The sequence below is a fragment of the Pangasianodon hypophthalmus genome, chromosome 13 (genome assembly GCF_027358585.1).
Source record: "Pangasianodon hypophthalmus isolate fPanHyp1 chromosome 13, fPanHyp1.pri, whole genome shotgun sequence".
Classification (NCBI taxonomy): Eukaryota; Metazoa; Chordata; class Actinopteri; order Siluriformes; family Pangasiidae; genus Pangasianodon; species Pangasianodon hypophthalmus.
Window position 1 is genome coordinate 12,717,031 of NC_069722.1, and position 23,165 is coordinate 12,740,195.

At 38.7% G+C, this 23,165-nt stretch overlaps 1 protein-coding gene across 1 annotated transcript in view; it reads left to right on the forward strand.

The window, feature by feature from the left end:
* Positions 1–369: 369 nt before the first annotated feature.
* Positions 370–23,165, forward strand: part of usp43b (ubiquitin specific peptidase 43b) — an 85,058-nt gene continuing 62,262 nt past the window's right edge. Inside the window, exons 1-2 of the mRNA XM_026916965.3 lie at positions 370–1,161; positions 15,335–15,487. Coding sequence (XP_026772766.3) covers positions 556–1,161; positions 15,335–15,487 — 759 coding nt within the window. The 5' untranslated portion in view covers positions 370–555. The remainder of the gene's footprint in view (positions 1,162–15,334; positions 15,488–23,165) is intronic.

The following is a 23,165-nucleotide window of genomic DNA, read 5'->3' on the forward strand; positions in this document are numbered from 1 at the left end:
TTGAAGGTAGCACCACAGTGACAGGGAAAGGTGCAGTTTAGTACTGTTTTTGGGAATGCATGGTTATTATTGTTATGTAGGTGGAGAAAAAACAAAACAAAACAAAGTAGTCCAAAACTGTCCAGGTTTTTAATAGCATGTGATTTTAATAATATGTGGACTTTCCAGTTCTAAGACACAATCACGCATGATTCAGTAGTTTGCACTTTGTTTGGACAAATGGTAAGACGATCTCGAAACGGGAGGCGGGAACGTGCAGGAGCGCTCGCGCTCCAGTTCACCAATGAGGCGCGCGCCTCACAACTACCCGCCACTTTGAGCGCGCTCGAGCGGTATTACGGCACCGACCGCACGCAGTGTGTGTGTGTGTGTGTGCGTGTGCGCGCGTGTGTACAAACATGCGGGGATTATCGGCCGTGCTCTCCGGAGTGAGACGAGCAGCGCGTGCGTGAATGACAACCAGAGATAAATGTGCGGCACGTCGCGTGTCTGGTCTAGCTCGGTTTCTGGCTAACTGTCCTCCTCGACAGTGTCTCGAGAGAAATAACAGCAGCCATGGAAAAGCGCGAGCAGCAAGTGAAAGGGACATCGCGGAAATCCAAGGCCACTAAGCACAAGGATAAAAAGCGCGCTGTTGGGAAACCGTTCCGTAAGAAGTCTTTTAAATCAGTCGGGACTTTCGTGGCGAGGATTTTCAAAAGTTTAGGCGCCTGGACTCACAGCAGGGAGCCGCTGGACGCAGAGGACGATGACGGCGGATTCCGGGTCGCAGCGCCTTGTACCAATTCAGCGACTGTGAAAGAAGACGAGCGGGACCGTGTAGTGAAAACTTCAACCCTTCAGTCGCGCTCTTCACTCAAAGACCGGCTTTCGTTCTCTTATGGCGATAAGACACCCGGTGTTCTGGGTCTGAAGAATCACGGGAACACCTGCTTCATGAACGCGGTGGTGCAGTGCCTGAGCAACACCGACCTGCTGGCTGAGTACCTCGGGCTGGAGCACTATAAGATGGATATAGGGGAAAACATGATGAATCACGCGGATAAAGTGAGGCGTGATGACGCGCAGCTCGCGCCGGGAGAGGTGACTGAGCAGCTGGCGGCGCTCGTGAGGGCGCTCTGGACGCTGGAGTACACCCCGCAACTCTCAGTGGAATTTAAGGTGACACGAAGCCTTACTCTTTCATTCTTATTAAAAAAAAAAACACTTTAACCTACTCATATTACTGAACTGACTACGTTTTTATTTATTTATTATTTTCTTTAAACTTCTCCTTCACTAGTATACACCACAGCCTGTTATAGTCACTGTGGAAACTAAGCAAACAGGAAGTTTACCTGGCTGTACTGGAAATGGCGTACTTGTACACTACATACTACAGAAGAAAGCTACACACGGCTGCTTACATACATACTACTCCCTTTTGTTAGTATGCAGTATGCGGAAAGTATCAGTCACGTGACCACCAAGGGTCAAATTCACTTGTGGACTCTCTTACCTCAGAATTGCGTTAGACTGCTTCTTTTTTATGTGCGGGGTATTTTCAGTGACTGTGAACAGAAGTGTGACCATTTTTGACGTTTAACGCCAAAAACTGATGCAATAGGGAGACAGAAAGTCAGTTTTAAGCCAGTCAAGCAAAGCTTTAGCCTTAATGCTGTAACAGGAGTGTAATTACGGTAATTGGGTAATTAGCATAAATAGCTAATTTTTTCTTCTTTATTGTGCATTTAGCACAGAACTAAAGAGTTTTTTTTTTTTATAAGAAATGAGGAGTATTAAATGTAACATATTTCTCAGTAAATTACAGAAATAATTCAAGTTATACACGCAGTAATTTTCATACAGAAAAGTGTACAAAATCAGTACTAAATATACTGAACACAAAGATAAATGCATTCCTGCATATCATTTTGGTGCTGTTGATGAATATGTGGTCCCTGGTTCAAGCCGCATGTCCAGGTGGGTTTCCTCCAGGTCTTCTTGTTTCCTCCCAGCTCCTGAAAGCATGGCCATATAGGTGGATTGACCGTACTATATTGCCCCAGATGGGTATGAGTGTGTGAACTTGTATGCATAGTGTTCTGCAATGGACTGGCGTCCCATTCAGGATGTATTATTTGCCTTCATCAACACTGTTTGCCTTTTGTTTTATAAATTAAATGAGCATGTTGGGGGGGCACGGTGGCTTAGTGGTTAGCACGCTTGCCTCGGCTGATTGGCGTTTCCAAATTGTCCATGGTGTGTGTTATTTGTACATATTATTTCTTCCATACAGGGGGGACAGTGGCTTAGTGGTTACTACGTTTGCCTTGAACCTCCAGGGTTGGGTGTTCAAATCCCAGCTCTGTCCTTTGTGTGTGGAGTTTGAGTTCTTCGGGGGTTTCCTCCCCAGTACAAAGACATTCGTTGTAGGCTGACTGGCATTTCTAAATTGTCTGTAGTGAGTGAATGTGTGTGTGCAGTTGTGTCCTGCAGTGGAGTCCCTGAGTCCCCTGGGATAGGCTCCAGGCTCCCCCATGACCCTGTGTAGGATAAGTGGTACAGAAAATGGATGGATGTTCATGTTGTTGGATTCAGTACACCACAGTATAGTCCTGCCTGTGTATGTAAATATTTGACCATAGTAGTATATTATCTGGGTATATTTGGCATCCTGGAAATATTTGTGTTGTTCACAGTGCCGGAGAGATTGAGGTAGTGTGTTCTCACGTTTAGGTGCTAAGACACTGAAAGTCCTGCCTCCTATAGTGAACAGTCTAAACTTAGAGATAACTAGGAGCCCAGTGTCAGAGGACCTAAGAGAATCTACAGGGGTGTAGGGATGAAGGAGCTCAAAAAGATAAGATAGAGCAAGGCCATATAGGGCTTTATAGGTCATAAGCAGAAGATGTATTGGATATAGGCCAAAACTGGTAGCCAGTGTAGCTTATGAAGTATAGAAGTAATGTAGTTCTGCTGGTTTTACCTGGCGAACTAATGAAACGGAAACAGCAGTAAACAAGCATGGATCAAAATTTCCCCATCAATGTTAATGGCAAGGTGTTGACATTTAGCAAGTAAGGATATAGGGCCAATAAAGAATACTTTTCTTATATCAGCTAGTTTTATCCAAAATCACAGACTTTATTTTTACTGTACTGTGCTCAGATCTTTGGATCACCTACCAAACAGAAGCTAGTTTATGGGCTATTTGGCAAAAAGCCTCAACATTGAAAGATAGATATCTGCCAGACCTGCTGAATAGTTAGTCTAGTGTTAAATACGCATTCTGTCTAATGAGGAAAATATGTGCGTCAGAACAAAGATAAGTAGATGAAACATTTTGCAAATCGCACACTGCAGTAGAGATATAATATCAGATTATACCCTTTTCTCCCCATGATTATTGCCTCAGAAATAACATCCACACATCGCCTACTGCTTGTGGGACAAAGAACAAAAAACCCACCTAAAAGATTCAACACTGCAGGGCTCAAGTAATCGATTTGCCTGTCTGCTAAAATGGGAAAAAATGCATACTGGGGATTATTCACCATATCAGTGTATCATGTTATATTTCACAACACAAACTACCTTCGTAAGCCTTTTTGATTGACTATCAAAATGTGATCTGTCCAAAAAAACATTTTCATTTATTTTAAGACCTTGCTGTTTTGTCTGTCATAGAAACTGAGGTCATCAAGTGCGTCTACGTGCACTGAGCTGGCATTGCTCATAGCGCTGTAGTCTCTCACCACAAACCTTGAACAAATGCCTGCGTATAGTCTACTCTTCTATTGAGAATAAAATAAGTTGTAGTTGATAGTGAAATATAAGCATTTGTCTGAGAAGATATTTAAAAAGGGCAAGTCTCAGAGTTTAGGTGCAAATTGTTGATGTGATTAAATACGTCTTGCATGTAGTAAGTAATTATAAGACAAAAAGTTCAGTTAACATCAGATTTTTATTAATTTGTGAAAGTGGTAATACAGCTTGCGTCAAACCATAAAATGTGTTGAACTCAGATTAAACTCACCATGTTGGGTGAGGAGGTCTGGGGCACAATCAGTGTTCCAGTTCATCCCAAAGGTATTCAGAGGGGTTGAGGTCAGGGCTCTGTGCAGGCCGCATGAGTTCTTCCACTCCAACTTTGGCAAACCATGTCTTCATGGAGCTCGCTTTGTGCACAGAGGCGTTGTCATGCTGGAACAGGTTTGGGCCCCTTAGTTCCAGTGAAGGGAAATTGTAATGCTACGCAGTACAAAGATATTCTATACAATTGTGTGCTTCCAGCTTTGTGGCAACAGTTTGGGGAAGAACCGCATATGGGTGTGATGGTCAGATGTTCACACAGTGTACATCCATTTATCAGACTTTGTGTAGCTGTTCCTAGACCCATTCTTCTGGGTTATATGAGGTCAGATTATGAGAGATGGCTAACATAACATGATATAACAGTCAAGAAAACGTTCATTAGACAAGCAGTGAACTTAAATTTACTCATTTATAGCTCAGAGTGACAGTTCTGTTTTCTGCACCCCATGTTGCTTTCGAATTTGGGTGAATGGGGTGAATTGGAAGAGAGCCATCCTTTTGCCTTTTGAATAAGACAGCTTTTATTTTGGGAGCATGCAAATGCTGTCTGCTTAGGTACCTGTGTCCTAAATTTATTAGAGATGCAGTAAAGTTTTTATGATAACATTATTTTTTTTAATTTATTAATATTATTATTAATATTATATACACTGTAGTGTATAGTATAATCAATTATAGTATAATTGACAAGAAACAGTGTTAGGCTTGCCTGAGCAAACTTTGAGCTTTTATACTTTCATTATAAAGTAAAAAGGAAGGTGGCATCTGTTAGCTTAGTACTGAATAGACGTTTTCAAACGTTTTCTCTTGTTGGGCTTTTTTCCTCTCAGACTGCATTAGGTCACTCCTGGGAGGACAGAATAATTTCACCTGTTTTCTTTACATCTATAGATGACTGCAGCCTTTATATCAAGTTTTCTAGGTTAAGTGCTTTTTTATTTGTGCTGTGTGTTACCTGCTAGAGACTCAGATCTCCTCTGATACATCGTCATATGCAGAGCACAGTGCTAAATGTACTGGCCTGAGGGGCCCCAGATAATGCAGATCATTAAAATGGAGAGAGAGTAATTTTAACATACTGTTAAGGTTTTTGAAGGTGTAAAGGGCTGGGTGATGGGACCAGAGCCAGACTTTCTTTTTTTTTTACTGACTAACACAGCATTATTATAAATATTTTAAAGATACAAATATAACAAATCTGTTAACCCAGGGCTGTACAGTGCCCCATTATTGCCACATATTGTCACATGGAGAAATTCATTCTGTGGTAAAGCAACTAAGGTCACAGTGGTATGTGTGTGAAAGAACTTTGGGTATGCGTATGTGTGTTTGTGGTCTACATATCTTGATCAAAGTAATGACATGTTGGAGTTATGCTAATTATGGGATGACGACATCAGAGTGCACTCTGAATCACAAATTAGCTGTTTCTTGTGACAAAAACGTAACAACAAGATGAATACTTTACTGCTACAAAAACGTCCTGTTTAGATGACCTATTACTACACTAAAAAGCCTAACTATATATCGTTATTGGTGACAAGGTCATTAGTAGAAAATAATAGGAAAGGTTTGATTGATATAGTACATGTACAGAACTAAATCTATTTGTGTTATTCCCCCACCCCCACCCCCCCACCCCCAACCTCCAGGGCCAGTGAAAATTACCTATATGCCTTCTTGTGAGCATGCTCACACCTGAAGAGACCTTTCAACAAAGTCTATATGATGCAGTATTTGCAATAATTTGTCATAGTGCCATCTTTCCCTTTCTTTTTCTCACCTCGTACACAAATCTCAGACCACACATACACCATATGGAGTTATCCTCTTAACAGCTTGTCACTACATTCTGAGCTACAGGTATCCTAAAGCTTTGCAATAGCATGTGGCTCTGTGCTGCTAGCCTGGTTAAGTGATTTTTCCCACATGCCAAACCATGTGCTGTTCAGCGTTATGTGTGGTAAGTGAGCTGGATTTCCACTAAAACTCGGCTCTGCAGTTGGAGTCAGTTTTCCCTCCAAACAACAGACCCCTCGTTCTCTTCACTTTGGGTCAGATTTCCCCCATTTTGTGGTTTCTCATTATACACAGACTGCTTAGCCTGAAGAGCCATGCTGCAAGACTTGCATTCATGCAGCCGGTGTCTGAATCCCTCGAAAACAGACATCAGCTTTGTGCTCATTTCCTTGGCATTGACCATCTGAAGGACGCAGCGTCTGACTCGGACATCTCCTACCCTGACTGTGCAGCGATGCCGACACGGCATGCTTGTCTGGCAGATTTAGATTCACAGTCAAATCACATCCAATGTCAACTGATAAACATAAGAAATCAGTCCAGAAAACAGTCGTAGCTGTTTTCAACTTGGCAGAAATGTGGGTAGCTGAAATCATAAATTCAGGAGCTGAGATCGCACTAATTCAAGACTCGCCAGGAGAATCTTCAGCTGACATTTACCTAGTAGGTGAAATGCCATGTTCAACTATGGCCTTAGCAACATCTGAAAATGGGTCTGGGTCAGTCCCTGCTAAGTCACAGACATGGCAGCCTCTTGAAATGGTGGCAGCCTAAGTAGGATTGGATGGTGCTAGACAGCTCAAAACACCAAATGTACTCTTTCAAACAACTTAGAACAGAACTCACTATGCCACAGTGCAAGCAGTTCAAGAGTTTTGGACTTGGCGATTTGGACAGACAGTCCACACATTATAGCTGATATTACAAATCAAAAGCAGGTCAGGCTCAATCACATTTCTGCCACTGACTGCTCTATTGCATAACTGGTGGTCTCACCAGACAAAGACACAACTCTCCACTGATCTGGTTTATGACATAACACCAGCGTATCTAGTTCTGATGGGCTTAATGAATGCCTTAGACTAGAACTAGAAGTGATCTGTCTTTAAGCAATGACATGACCTTGTAATTTAAACCTCCCACTGTATAGTACACTTTCAACTTACTGTAACTATCATTCATCCAGCACATACCATCATAACAGAGGAGATGATGTAGTAGGAGTGGCTAAACAGAAGAATGTGTGGAGTACTGAATTATTTGATCCTGATTTGTGCTTCAGTTATTATCAGCTTTGCTAAAGCTCAGTTTCTATTTAATCAGCTCTTATTATGTCCTACATGACATAATGAGAGCATTATAAATGAGGCTTGGTGTGTGTGTGGGGGGGGGATTAGTTGGGGTTGAAGAGTGTAAACTGCTGATGCAAAAGATTACTGAAATGCTGTATAAGCAACTAAATAATATTGTTCTTTCATGTTTTTCAGAACAATTACTCGCTCTACATGACTTTCTGATTTTTATCCCCATAGGGGACAGACAGCCTGTCTAGGCTGTGTTCTTTCTTGCTGTGCTGTTATCTTAAGTAATAAATGACCTGTGTTCCTCGTGGTTATGGTTTGGGATGTAGCAGAGGACGTTACTCTGTTATTCTTATTACTGGGTAATGCTATGTTTACTGCTTTTTAAGCTGGCATCATCATATCTTAATTTATATAATTTGAATTTTGGCTAACTGTTTTGTGACCTGGAGCACTCTTAAGTAGCACTCCAGGGCTTGACACTAACCGATGCCCAGTTGTTCTTGGCAGCTAGCTGTAGGCAACGGGCAACGATTTAATGCATTTTATATCCCCTTTGGCAACCATGTTTTCTTTTTTCTTATTTTTAGGGCCATTATGAAAAAATTAATAACATTTTGCAAAAGCTTTAATGATCATATGCCTTGAAAGTACTGGCCAAATACTTGAGTTTCAAAAACTCTGCAGGCAGTGTGTGTGTGTTTAACAGTTTTTGATTTTGAACCTTCTACATGCCTCAGATACATATGGCATGCTGACACAATGAAACAAACTTGTTTAACTGTGGTGTCAAAATGACAAATAACCAGTTCACTTTGCAGAACAATCCACAAACAGTAAATCATAATGCACACACTGATACCACTTACAATGGCAGTTGCCTGAGTGAAAGAAAGTTATGAATTTTGTCCACGTTAGGAGCATAGTATCCTGGCATCTTCGACAGAGGTGAGAAAATTTGAGCAACTTGCAGTACAAACACCTCCACAAAGCTACAAAATGTGCTTGCTCAGTTCAAGAAAAGACATCATTTACAACTACAGAGATAAAAGTTGGAGGCTAAAGCCTTGTGAAAGGGGTGCTAAAATATATGATGAATTAGAAGGCAAATGTATATACCCTATACATCTATGAACACCGCTATGCCACAAATCAGGCTTGCCTGCTATGATTTTTCAGCACAGTTTTATAGTTGTGAAAAAAGAGAAAACTTTTTACACGACTTTTTCCCTGCTAGATTTCCAAATGAAGAGCAGATCAGATCTGATGCGGCAGACAAGCTATAGGGCTGAACATGCTTAAGGGAGGAAGACCTATTTGGCCTCTTATCAGATAAGATTAGTTATTATTTAAGATGTCTTTTATGTTCTATATAGTTTTACAGTAAATGTACCATTTGCAGCTCCTTGAGCAGCTTTATAATTGGATTCGATTGGTTTCTGTGTTGTTTTAAATAAAAAATTACATGCAAATGTACATGTAAAGCAGGAATGTCAGGTCTAAGATGGTCATAGTACTGAAATTTAGTATTTACCCCTCTCTAAAAACCTCAGCTCAACCACAGTTTTGTTATGAGAGAATTAGGTAGAGAATGAGACATGACGTTGAATGTCAAAAGTGACTGTGAGTGTGAAAATGTGGCTCGACACACTTCCTAACTTTATATAGTAGTGTCTCTATTTCCAGGAATGTGGGACCGGAATTGTTAGAGCTAAATTCTTAACATACTTGTAGAGAGATAAGAGTGTTTGGAGGTTACTCGTTAGCAGAAACTCAAACAGAGCAGTTTGTTTAATGGACGGGTGACCTGTGTATACCTGAAGGCGAGGCTGGTCATTTCCTAGGTCTTATATTTAGTTTGTATAATTTCCTATTTGGTAGAACTGCCAATTTTTCATGTTCTAGTTACACTGTATCACCTACGTATAAATAAACTGTGTCACAGCTGAGTCTTAGACATGGATGTGAGCATGTTGTCTTTTGTTTGTGGTTTGAAAGCATACAAGACTTATCTTTCCACAGCATTTAATGTCTAGATAGTGATGGAGTATTGGCTTCCAATTTAAAGCCTTGTTTTACAGTATAGTACAGTTCTCCACTTTAATAGAGTAACATTATATAATATAACCCACAATATAGTCTAGTTGCATATAAAATAAACCCCTCTCTCCCATGTATGTACACAGTAGCACAGTTTGAAGGCTCCTTATTGGAGACAAAAAAAAAAACAGCCTGGTTTACTCATAAAATCATCAGTGCTATGTGTGAGTTTTATAGGCAGTATTGCCATGTACATAGAATTGGGCTACTTTTTAACTACCATGTTTTTTTTAATAGATTCTTTCATTTATGACAAAATGTGTAACAATACGAGACCATTTTAGGGCTGTGGGAAACTGTGTTTTGTCACGCAAATCTGGCAACCCTGGGTGCACCACGTATGTCAGGAAAACATACATCAGTTCCGCCACATCTAACAAAGAAATTCAACACAATAAACAGGACCTAGCATTGGCAATTTTTCAAATAGTGGACCACATGAAAAATGGAAAAAAGTTTAATTACACTCATACAAAGCAACATATTCTATACACTGTTGTCTTTTTTAAATACTAATTAGTAACCAAATGGCATATCAGCTGTATTAATGTACTCCACACTGTTTACTTGATCTGTTCCGAGTGGCTTTGTTTAAGAGAAATTTATGTTACTGAGACATTAGCATTGCTACTGAAAGTTACTGCCCTCTTTTGCACAGCTTTGTGGTTGTCCAATTCCACCGATTTATGCTTCACATGGAATGCACTTATTAGGCAGTCCCAGACACTTTTTTACATGATGAGCTACATCCTTAGCACACTGAACATTAATTTCAGACGGACTGTGAGAGCATTTTGCAGCTGCATAAAGTTACATTTTGCACTGTGACTCCTAATGTACATACATCTGGCACTGAGTGTTGTTCCTTTCCTACACCTAGCGTGCTGGGGCGGAGAGGTTCAGAAGCTTTAGGTCATGAAATTGTAATGTTGTGTATAAGGTGGTGTTTTACAGCACCATTTTAGATGAAAGCGTACTGTCCCCCTCATGCCCTTTGAAACTCATAAGCACAGTGTTTATGCTTCAGAGTCAGGACTGAAGCTCTACAGCTCACTTAAAAACCATGGTAAATGGGTCAAGTGGATCATCTGCAAAAAGCTAAAAATGCAATTCTATCACTTAAATACAGTGTGGCTTTTGGACAGCATGATTTAAAAAAAAAAACTCAAAACATTATTATATTATAATAATACTGAGCAATGCTGGATTAATGCTCAATTGGATTAACACAAATGAATCTCCCACTGACTAAATGTATGTAAGAAAACATTTCTAAATCTTAACTACTTAATACTGCCATTTATCAGATTAAGTCTATTAGATGAAGCACTGGCTGACTCACTTCACCCTTGGGAGAGTACAATTTCGTTCTGTCAGCTCTGTAATATGATACCCTGGAGAGCAAAGAGCAGCTTTTATGATAATAGCCCTTCATAAGTTACACTTATCACAGTCACAGTCACAGTCCCATTGTTCTCTTTCTTAATAAGACTATTTTAAGCAGTGACCTATGGGACTTTATTAAAACATTCATAAAATAATCTTTTTCACCCTCTTGACTTCCAGGTAAAGAGATCTAATTTTAGCTCAGTTAGTATTTCATTAGGTGCCACTTTCCGCTCGGTGCTGTGATTTATTTTAGCCGTTAGTGTGAACACAGTGTTTTTGGATTCCACTGTGTGAAAATTCAGAGGAACAAATCTAAAAGGTGTTAAATTGTCTTTGCTGTGGCATTTGCGAGGCTGCTGATTTACTCTGTGCTCAGAGTCAGCTCAGCAGGCTGTGTAAATGCTTCTGTGAGGAACAGAGTAGCGTGAGGGGGAGGAGGACGTTTACTGGACTTCAGATGAAGAAAGCGTTCTTCCCCAACAGAGCTGCAAATGTCAGACCTTTAGCTCACTGTAGCTCACTCTCAGGATTTTGAGAGAATATTTCTGCCAGCAAGACAATAAAAAATGCCCATAATCCTCATTTTAACTTGACACTGGCTACACTAGATTCTCTATTATTATTATTATTATTATTATCATTATTATTTTAAGGCACATTTATATTACTCCTGGGTGTCTATGACACATATCTCAAGTGGGTTCTACCCTGAAATCATGACTACATATGAATCATCCCAATAAATTAAAAAAAAAAACAACTTTATCTGCCTTTCCAGCTCACAGCATGTTTTCACTGAGAAGAACCATTAGTTATTATTATAAAAGTCCCCAATGTTCCTTAGTTTTTATTAGCTTGCTCAACAAAGTAAAGTATTTTACACATCAATACAAGTAGACATTTTCTTTGTAATTAGACTTTTGTAACATGCTGTTGATTTAAACCTGAGCATAAAGGTAAACTAAACATGTTGATTAATAAAACCCAGAGCTAAATCAGTTGCTTGTGTATATGTACTCTCGGAGCTGTCCTGAAAGATATGATTTGTACAGACTAGGCTAGATCACGTGCAATATGCCTTCTTCCTGTCGAGCTCACTAAGTATTGCCGTTGACAATTTGGGAGGGGGGATGGGCAACAGGCGTGGCCAGATGTCATTACATGCCATTACATTACAGAGGAAAAAAAATACCAGAAGCTGGTTAGCTAGTATTCACCTTTAGTCAGTTTTTTGTATCATTTACCTGTTAACAAGGTCAGAAATGATCGCAAAACTGAAGTTGGGACTGCAAGTAGCCCTGATGAGTTCTTAGCTCTAGCTAAGCTCATTATAAAATTTAAGTAAAATGATATAAACTATATGTGCATGTGCTCTGTGTTGAACAGCAGCAGAGATATTTATTGAATTCTTGTATAGTGAAATAGTCCTGACAACCAACTCATTTTCATTTTTTTATTTAAAAACCCATTCATGTTTAGTGAGCGAAGACATCCACGGCTTTATCTGCTTAGCAAGCATGGACACGGGAAGCTAAGATGCATCAAAGAGAGATGTTTCGCTGCTCTGCTCTGAAGTCACACAGCAGGCTATTAAGGTTCGTATAGGACACATAATAGCCGAAAAGGAAACACGTATTTTGAGATACAATACAATTAGTTTGTTGATTTTAAAGCTTCAGGTAGCATGTTTTCTGACAGACATTTAAATCGCCCAACTTCATAAACATCATGATAGCTGGAATATATCAGCAGTAGACTATTCCCGATACTGTCTTCAACTGTCCCAAGCCTAGTGTAAACTAAAACGTTAGAAGTTGGGGGAGCAGAGGACTGAAAATAAACTTTTCAGTTTCAGAAAAAATGAAGGTCTTAATTAGTCCCTGTGTTGCTTATATCTCCAGGCTTTTTATCATGTTCCATTTTTTTCTACTGAAAACTTTAGATAACATCACAATTTGCATACTAGCATAATAAATACTGTGAGAAAAAAGTGCAGCTATTTATACTTATACGTAGAAGAATAGTATGCAGTTTGGGACACACTGTTTTGTCAAGCAATTTCTTAGTTCTACAACCATAATTTCAATAAACCTACTCGTTATACAACCTTAGTAAATGGCTTTATTTTGTATTAGTTTGCACATGCAATCTAGTTACCGGAGTAACTTTCAGGCTGCAGTATATCATAATGCAAATGAATCAATTAGTACAGACAGTATAAAACAAACAAGATATGTTGTTTTATTAGTATGAAATATGCAAATCTCTGAAGATCCTGTTAGTGAATCAGCTTGCATAAGTAACCTTTAGAGAATCAGGGCCCAAGTGGCTGAAACATATAGATATCTATACATTTACCATAAAGAACCAACCAAGATAAATGAAGTTCTTTGTACTGGAATGTCAGGCATCAATGTAGCAGAAGATGTTCTTACTAGGTCTAGATTTCCATTAACAGCACAGATCAAAGGTCAACAACTTGTCCCATGCCTGCATATCTTGAAGCTACTTCATAAGTTCATAAAGTTTTCAAACTATATTCAATATGACAAATGACCTCCATAATACTGTAAATACATCCTATTGAATGTGTATATAAAAACAAGGGCTTTTTAGTGGTTATGGCAGTGTATGTGAGGGATACAATGTGTCCTTACACATGCCTGCTTGCAGCAGATGACTCTTATAATCAGCTCTGTTTCCCTGAGGTGAATCAGCAGGCCCTGTCATATCTTAATAATTAGTAGCATTCACCTTGAACAAAGTTTACAGAACAACTGCTTTGAAGATGAAAGAAGGGGTGGCACATCCTGTGGTGTGTTTTATTGCGAAGACCGGCTCTATCTCCTTTTGATGATGGCTCTGAAGTAGATTATTGTTTTCCACGCTTCTCTGTGTGTCTGATATTTAGGATTATTAAATTATCTTAGTCTGTAGTTCTTGTTACAATCTGTCATTTCCTTCCAGCTGTTAGCTCAGGTTCGCAAGGTTAATGCAAGCATAATTTCTCTTTGTGTCACTCAGTATTAAAATGGAGATTTATGCAATTGTATCTACACCTAACTTGGTATAATGTGATAGCTGCCGAGAAGAAATGTTAAAATGCTGAAAGATGAAGGTGTTTTTAAATGGATTATTTAGATATTCTAATGTAGTTCTTGGAATTTGGAAGTTATTTAACATGGCTCAACCATGGTATTGACATGACTTTGTGAAAACATGCTAATATACTAGAATAGTCCTTATTTAAGTAAATTCATTAATATGCTAATACAGGGTAGAAAAGCAAAGCTAGTGTATGGTAAGTTTGATTGGTTATGCTAACTTATCCCTAGGTGTGAATGAGTGAGCGAGTGTGTGTGCATGATGCCCTGCAATGGACTGGAGCTTAACCTTGACCAGGATAAAGCACTTACTGAAGATGGGAGGGAGGCTACCCAGGCAGCATTTGGTCCACATGAAAAGGAACTGAAAAAACTAGCTCCAGGTTTAATCCACACTGAATACATTGCGTACATGGTATTGGCACGTGAGATCGCTTCATGTTGGGACAACTGTAATTACAAAATAGCTAACTTAAAAACATGACATGAGACAGTGGGAAAGTGTACAGAGCATGAGTATCACTACCACATCACTACCATTTTGCTTTGCAACTACAGATTGCACTTAGAAAATCTTAAAGATTCTCTAAAAAACACTTTATAGACCGTAAAGATAATATAGTGTGATTATTAATGATCATATAGTCTGATTTTATGTCTGATTTTATGTGATTAATTAATGTTTTTAATTACGACTTTTTAAGTGTCATAGCATCGAAAGCTAAATAAATTATTTTTAAATTAAACTAGAATTTATGCAATAGTATAAAAGATTAATAAATAACAAAAATTCCAGCACTTGGTTATTGGTTTTCGGGGGGTCTCAACTTCAGACACTCACACACAGCTCACACAGCATCTGATGTACACTTTTCTGGCCACAAGCTTCAGAATCTTGATGACTTTTAAAAAAAAAAAAGTCCACAGCATTCCATTGTAATTTTTTTTCAAGAATTTTCCTGTATTTCCTGATTTCTTCCCATGAAAGTAAGTGGTCCATGGCCACATAATGTACCAGACTCTGTAGCAAAAGCAAGAAGTCTGGCTTGTGAGACTAGGCATTCCCTGAATTTCGGTTCCTGTTTCCCCCAAGAATTCGAATTTCAGTGATAATATTATAAAATGCTATTATAAAATGATTGTATTTCATTTAAACATGCTTGTTTTTTAGATACAGAATTGTGAAGAATAATCAGAGCTGCATGATCAGCAGTGAGTAAAGATCACTCAGCTATGCAGCAGAATGCAATTTACATCCACCAGCTGGTCTTTTTTGCATCCCAGTTCATAACAAGCTGTCATTTTCTGTATCAGATCGTTGGCTGCTATTTTTGAACACCACGACTGTTTGAGGAACTAAATGGACAGCACACAAACAGAAAAGAAAAATTATTTATTCATGAAGCTAGACTTTGCTGACAGCAAAATTCAAATAGAAGCTTGCTTCTTACTTTGTGATGTGAATTTGATTATTTGAAAAATACATTCTCATACCTACTAATGAAGGTAAGTGAATGCCTTTCAGATGTACTGAATCAGACGTATCTTGCCTCTTAATTCCAGATGATTGTGTCCAAGTATGGTTCTCAGTTCCGAGGGAATTCCCAACACGATGCTCTGGAGTTCCTGCTGTGGCTGCTTGACCGCGTCCATGAAGACGTCAACTCCTCATTATCGTCTCCAAGTGGAAACAACAGGATCAAACCCAATGGAAAGGTCAGTGTATATATAATGGGTTTTAATTAGACCAATTTAGGCTGCACCTAACTCAGTTTACAAGCGAGGCAGAAGAGAGGTTGACAGAGATAAGTGCCTCAGGACTGAAGCCACACATTTTGGGGTTTGTATTCTCTTTTTGCACTTGGCTCAAATAATCGACTCTGTACTCAAGATTTATTCTGAGCCTGTTTGGAGGAGGCTCTTCATATCAGGTTTATTTTCATACAAGAGCAGTTCCTTCCAGACCATGGATTGATAAGGTAAGGATACAAAACGACAAGGTGTGCTGTTATAGGAAAATAATTAACAATGAAGTTGATTGTTTTCCAATAGCAGCACATCTCTTGACGTAAAAGAAAACAAGCCTTAAGGGTTTGCTATTTCAAATATCAGGCTAGCTAGCAAACATTACCTACCTAGCTCGGCTAACATTACCTTGCATTGCTTAGCTTTACCTCCAGCTTAATTTCTAATACTTACCTGTTCTTAATTTCTAGCATGTACCTTTCTTTATTAAAACAAAATAATGGAAAATGAAAATTAGACAGATTGCTACTTCAGGTGAATGCACCTGGCACTTTATGGAAATTAACAATACTGTATGTTTACTGTGTTATTTCAATAGTAGTTTTACTGTAGCAATACACTAAGGTTCTTTTATACAGTATAATCTGCCAGTACTGCAAATATTTTCTGAGAATACCACGCATGCTGCTGTGTTGATCTGTTAAACACATTCTACTCGGTTGTACACGGCATTTTATTGTAGAAATAACAGAAATTCTTTACAATGCACTTTCAAAAGTTTATATGGGAATTTTATTGAAAAAATAATGCTAGTTATCTCTCCGATAGAAATTTCATTTGATTTGGCCTCAGTCTATTTTGTTTTCTGTTTCGAAAGTAAGTTTTTTAGTTGACTTGGATGAGATATTTTCTCTGTAAGTAAGTACCTAATACTTTTCTCTCTGTGTCTGTTGACTTGTTGCTTTTTAATAGAGGGTGATGTGTGAGAGAGAGTAAAAGAGAGAGCTGATAACTGGGCTAGCATTTCTCATTCTCTGTCTTTCCTACACCTCTAGGCTATGCCTTTGGTTATAGCCCAGCTTTCCCCTGTTTTGGATAGTAATTAGGCAGCGCTGTCATCTGCACTGTTGACGCCTTTTTTTAGATAAACTAATTTATTATTAAAATAATGTTTTATTCACACTTTTTTTTCTCAGATTCAAAATGATACATCAGGGTTGTCTTAGTGCAGGTGTTAAAAAAATTTCAATAAGGTAAAAAGGTTGATTAATTTTCTGTAACAGCAGCTTTGGCAGTAGGGCCGACTGCATGGCAAATCACAGCTCTGTATTACTGGGCTTGGTCTCATTTCTCTTTGTTTCTATATTAACATCTCTGTGATAAAATAATAAAAATCATAAACAGATTAAAAATCTTGTGTACTTGTTGATATGGTGAAGAGGAGAGTTTAGGGATTTTTTGAGGGATTTTTTGGAATTTTTGGAAGGAGTCTCCAGTGTCAGCGCTTTGTAACAGTCAGCAGTAAAGCAGTAATTTTAACATTTTCTGACACTGCAATGTCTTCAGTCTTCAAGCTGCATTTTTTGCTGTAGATAAGGCTGGTGAGGGAGCAACTGTTTATAACTGCTATAACATAATTGATAACTAATTTGTCTCATGTACATTCCACGACATTAAATTGTTAGAATGTTTAGAGTTTACAACATGTCATTCTTTATTGATTAAAAAATTGTTAGTGTTAGAAGTATTGCTGTGGTATAAGAGGAAGAAAATACTTCAGGTCGTGCTGTTATTGTGTCGGGCTGCAGTGCACAACCCTGTCATTCGATTGTGTTCCTACAAAGCATCATGTTTTACCATCTTTTATTACTTATACGATATATACAAGCTGATACCTTGAAATAAGGTTCTATTTGATTTTTTTTTTTCCGGCACAAATATTCTGATGTACAAGGATTTTCTTAGTGAAGGCGTTAACAAAATACCAAAATTATTCCAATAACGTAATGAAATTTTATCTTCTTAATATCTACCCAAAAAAAATTTTCGTGCCACAGAATATACGTGAGATATTTTGTAAGTATTTAAAAAAAAAGTATCTACGTTGACGTTACTGAATGCTACAACTTCTGGATCAAATGCAAGTACACAGCAACTTTGTTTTTGTTTTGGGATTTTTGGCCTGAAGGAAAAAAGCTGCACAGGTGATGCTCTCAGTGGAGGTGAGCGAGTGAGTCAGTCTTGTGACCCATTTATTATTAATTCGTACTGTCCTATCATCCATTCACATATATACAGAGGAATGAAATATCATGCCTCTAGGGTCACGGAAGACTACACAGGGCTTACAGGACCACACATGACCATCTGAATGTGCAAACAGCGTGACAAAGCAAGACAGGAGCAGAGCAAATATAGTACAAGGCAATACAATACATTCTCAGAACACTATGGATAAGTACAAAATAAACACTACAAAGAATAACAGGATCAAAAACAGGATAAACGTGATGGCATAATTGACTCTTTGTGCACACTGAATGCACAATATAAATAGAAAATATATATAGAAGTAAATATTGCATGGACCCAGTTTCCTAAAAGCATCGGGAAGTTAAGGTCATCTTTAACTTGTATTCACTGTGATGCTCGCACTTCCATTTAAAGATCATCTTTGATCACACATCGGGAAAGATGCTGTGCTTTCCCGAAAGGCAGGATTGGGTTTTCTTGCCCTTTTCTGGAGAAGCAGAGGTCAGAGAACATGTCTGTCATCATGATTACCATGATGATAGAACCACTGGTCTCAGAGGCTTCCATCAAGGATAAGCCACTTTGATAACAAAATATCATCTCTACTGATACCTAGTTCACATCGCTTGCTTTAGCTTACAGCAATTCAACAGTCTTGTTGGAATTAGGCCATTAAGGTTAAGATGTTTACACAGGTGAATTTTTATCTTCATCTTCAGTCTAATCTGTTTTTATGATGTTAATGCAAACATAGTTTTAGGTGGGGCAGGAAAAAGTTCTAAAACCGAAATGTGTGATATGGTGTGGTCATGCAGATAATTATGTTCTGTAATGTAGTTTGATACTTTGATAATGTGTTTGAAATAAGTATAGTAATTATGCTTGACAAAAGACAAAAGAACAACCGACGTGGTGCTGGCATACATAGTCCCCTCTGTATGGAGACTTTTGGAATACCCTGTATTTTGAATACAGCAAAACATGCTAGATTATTGTAACACATGGTTAGATGAGGCAGGACATAAGTGTGAAAACTCAATGTGTGACTCCAGAAATCATTGTCAATTTCTATAGCATGGGTCAAAACTCAGGCAGGCTTAACATAGGGTAATCTGTTTACAGAATAGTGGGAAACATGGGAGAGTCAAAACCAGGAAGTACTATGAGAAACTGGGAACAAGGAGGACCTGAACTTAATGGGACAAAGCCATGATAAGATGTTACAATGAGACAAAGAAACAGCAGGGTATAAATTGACAAACTAGAACCTGAACACAGAACAGCTGGACACAATTGGGTAACACAGCAATGACAAGAACCAGGGGCAGATATGGAAATGTAAACTAATGCTCATAACATGAACATGAAACAAAATGGCATGAAAGAAGCGATTGTCACACTGGGAATTCCTGACCATTATCAGTTTCAGTGCTTGCATATATAGGTCTGTTGTTTTCAATTTCAATTTTGACATAGGCACGTATCTTGTTTTTAGTGTGGTTTGTCAGTTCTGATATTACTGTAGGCTAACAGTTGATTAATCTTCAACTCTGTATGACTGTAAATGATTGTATTTCTTCTCTACTGTTCGTCATTTATTATGTATTTTGCTTGCTGGTTGTTACTCTAATTTCTGCATACATTCCTGGTGTCAGTGTCTTTGTAGAGACTAAGTTCTTTGTGTGCATTGTCACTAAATCATGCCAGGCATCCATTTCATGATCCATTTTTAAATCTTACTTTTTCAAACTGTTGCCAGTTTGTTAGCTTGGAGATTCTTCAGAATGTAAAAAGTGTACTATGGCGTCCCACAAGGGTCTCTTCTAGGTCCCTGTTATTATATCCAGCCTATTGGGCAAGTAAATCAAAATCAAATCAAGTGAAAACTGTAAAGGCAGATTTATATTTAACTTATTAGTGATTGTAAGTTGGTCCATTACCGTCTTTACCATGAGTACTTTGACCCGTTTATCTCTTATAGGTAATCCACTTTGAGCAGTGGGCCATACAGTTTCCTAACATGCATATATACAAGTGCAAATTTAATGTAACAAGTATCTAGAATATGTAGCAAGCCCTGTACAGAGTAAACAACACAGGACAGTGTGCAGCCACCAGAGCTTCTGTGCTTCTCATTTTTATCAGTGCGAGAACATGTGGGCTGATAGGGCACCGCTTGGTACTGAAAGAATCCAACTCCCACAGCACTGTACCTTTAATGGGGATTTGCTCATGCAGGGAGGATGCCTACCGCTCAGCTTTTGTCCTTCATGACTTCCTTTCTTTCTCTTTCTTTATTCACTGTTGTTCAAGCTTCCTTGCCAATGTAAAGTTGTTTCCTTTGAACCCCAGAGTGCAGCACATGGAGTGTGATTGAAAAAGGAGAAGAAAATCTTGAGGCCCTCCTTCAACGTTTCACACTGTTGGACTGAGTTACTGCATCTGCTCTACGTAGAGCAGAATCCCAAAGGCACAGGTGTCCTGACAACATTTTTTGCTTTCAGTTTCACTATATCATGAACATGAAGGGCAAAAAGTGAGGTGAAGTGTTGGTCAACTTGTGTGATTGCCCTAGAGTGAAAAAAGAACATTTAAAAAAAAACAACGCTACAGAAATAGGTACCATATTCAATTTTGGCCACTATGATGCCCAAAAGGCTAAAGAACCCTCAGTTGGACTGTCAGGCACCAGAATTATTAAAGCTGCATGGTGACTTAAAATTATCTCAGCATGCACTGAAAGTGTCGTTTGAGCAAAGGACCTGCTATGGGCCAATAATGCAGCTGTTTTCCTATGATATACTGCTCTGCTGTTGCTCTGGTTTTGGAGTCAGGCGCTGGTTAGTATGAGGGAGGCCACTGAAAATCACTTCATTCAGGAGTCAATGCACGTCCCAGCGAGCAGGAGGGGGAGGAGCCCAGGCTTACCCCCTACTCTTGTTTCTGTAATTGTTTTAAACATGCACTGGGTCATTTAACAGGCAATAGACTCCAGAAAATAGGGGACTTTCCCCATCTGTGGCCCATGAGGGGACTCTATCAAGATCTCATATTATATCGATTGCACAAGTTTTAATGTTAAGGTTGACAAGTTCGCCCTTGTTAACATGCAAGTTCACCCTTTTTTGGCATTCACTTTGGTTTGTTTACAAGGCATTACTTTGGAAACAGAACTGGTGTGAAGCCATCTCTAGAAGGAATGAAAGCAGGCTTTTGTGAGGAGGCCAAAGAAAGAGGAGCTTGTTTCACACATTTGAGCTTTGAAAGAGAGAAACAGAGGTGAGAAAGTACACTGCCGCGCAGGGAAGCTTCGAGAGATAGAGAAAGCAATTCCATGTACAAAATTGAGGCAGGCAGGCTCCAGAAATAGTTTCAGCAGTATAGACATACTGTCCTTTTCTCCCTAGATTTCTCCAAGGCTGTTCCAATGATATTGCAATATCTGGAGAGAAATGATTGGTTGACTTTTTCTGCGCAATGCAATATGTAAAACTGTAATTACTAGAAATCTGCCAGTGGATAAATTGGGACGTGTATCTATCTCAGAATATGAACTCAGATATGGACTACAGCTAAAATCTCAGTCAGTACTAAAAGACAGAGAGAAATGAATGTGATAAAGCTGTGTGAAAGACCTGAGCCCAGCTGTGCATGAGAGGAAATAGGCAAGAACTCTGTGGAGAGAACCTGAACCAATCGTCATTGATTAATCCAGGAAACTGGAGCACAGTGCACATGATTGTGGCAAGAGTTCAACATGGGCACAATAAAGAGAACCATCTGGCACAAAGCTTAGGAGATATTTTAGACATTATTATCCCACCACTGGCAGCAGTAATCAGAAATTATAATTGTTTCAGGATATATTGGATTGCATTGTTCATTGTTTATTTTTTTTTTATTTTTTTATTTATTTGGAAATTATGTTCATATTTGCATTGTGTAGCACACTGATGTCAGAGTGAAAACGTATTGTACCTCTGGATTTCCTCTTCCTCCTCTTTGATTTATTTATCTTTGAGTCCCTTCGGATATAAATGACTTCCTGTGAACTTGAGCCACCCAGCTACAAAATCTGACCTAAGAAGAATCAGATCCACCCTCAAGTGCACCTTACAGAGTTTAGGTGTGTGCAGTTTTGAAGAAGAAAGCTCTGCAGTTGAAACTTGAGCCTGGTTTAAGAGAGAGTGTTCTCGTGTCAACACTTGTGTCTATGGGATAATGCTCACTCTGGTGCACTACTATAGTATGCTATAGCTCTGCTATAACTGCCACTGACTCTGCCTAGAGACTTGTTCTTGAAAAAGGACTTTTCTAATTTAACAGCAGTCTACGGGGAAAGCACAGACTGCAGTAATAGACATAATTACATTTTGAGTGTCTGGAACACACACACACCTTTAGACACCTCCTGAGAACACTAATACATTACTTTACAAGCCAAGCAGAAAAAGGCCAGTATATCCAGTATATGGTTATGGAGTGACTTTATGATATACACTGATCAGTCATAACATTAAAACCACTGATCGGTGAAGTAAATAACATTAATTATCTCATTATTATGGCACCTGTCAAGGGGTGGGATAAATTTATTCAGCAACTGAACAGTCAGTTCTCAAAGTTGATGTGTTGGAAGCAGGAAAAGGGGGAATGCAGGCGGACCTACACGATATTAGGCAGGTGGTTTTAATGTTATGGCTGATCTGTGCTTTTCCACCAGACAGTGCAGTCAGGCATGATAATATAACGAATCCTAGATCCTACATTTCCATTACCAAGTGACCCATACTGTATTGTAAGTATCCGTGCTGAATTTCCGTTCACTTATTAACAGGCTTCAATGCATGCCAACTTGGGACATGTGGGTGGAGTTAGAAATAAAGCAGACCATTGAGTTATCCAAACAATCGTCACAGAATCGTCTTGATAATGTCTCTGGCTAGAATTGCTTTTCTACCTTGGCAGAAAACAGAATTTTATTCTATATTTTATTTATTTTATACCACAACAATTTGCCAATGCAGTCTATTTTTACTTATTAAAAATAGAACATTTGTAGACCATTTAATGCTGTAGAAACAGGTTACTTCCTGTTATTACTCGCTTTACAGCAGCGCCAGACTCTCCTTTCTCTCTCTCTTGAAGTTAATAAGCCAAAAAAGCATCTTATTTTACAGAGAAACAGAAAGGCATGCAGTCCCCTATCATGAAGACTCTCCTATGTCAGAAAGCACTGACAGTAGAGACTCCTTCCAAAACTGCCAAATAAACATCACAGAAAACTCCACCAGTATAAAAGTATGGTATATTGTTTTCTACAGTAGGTATAGAAAATTAAGTACAGTAGAAATCATTTAAAGGTACACTTATTATGTGTTAATATATTGATGGA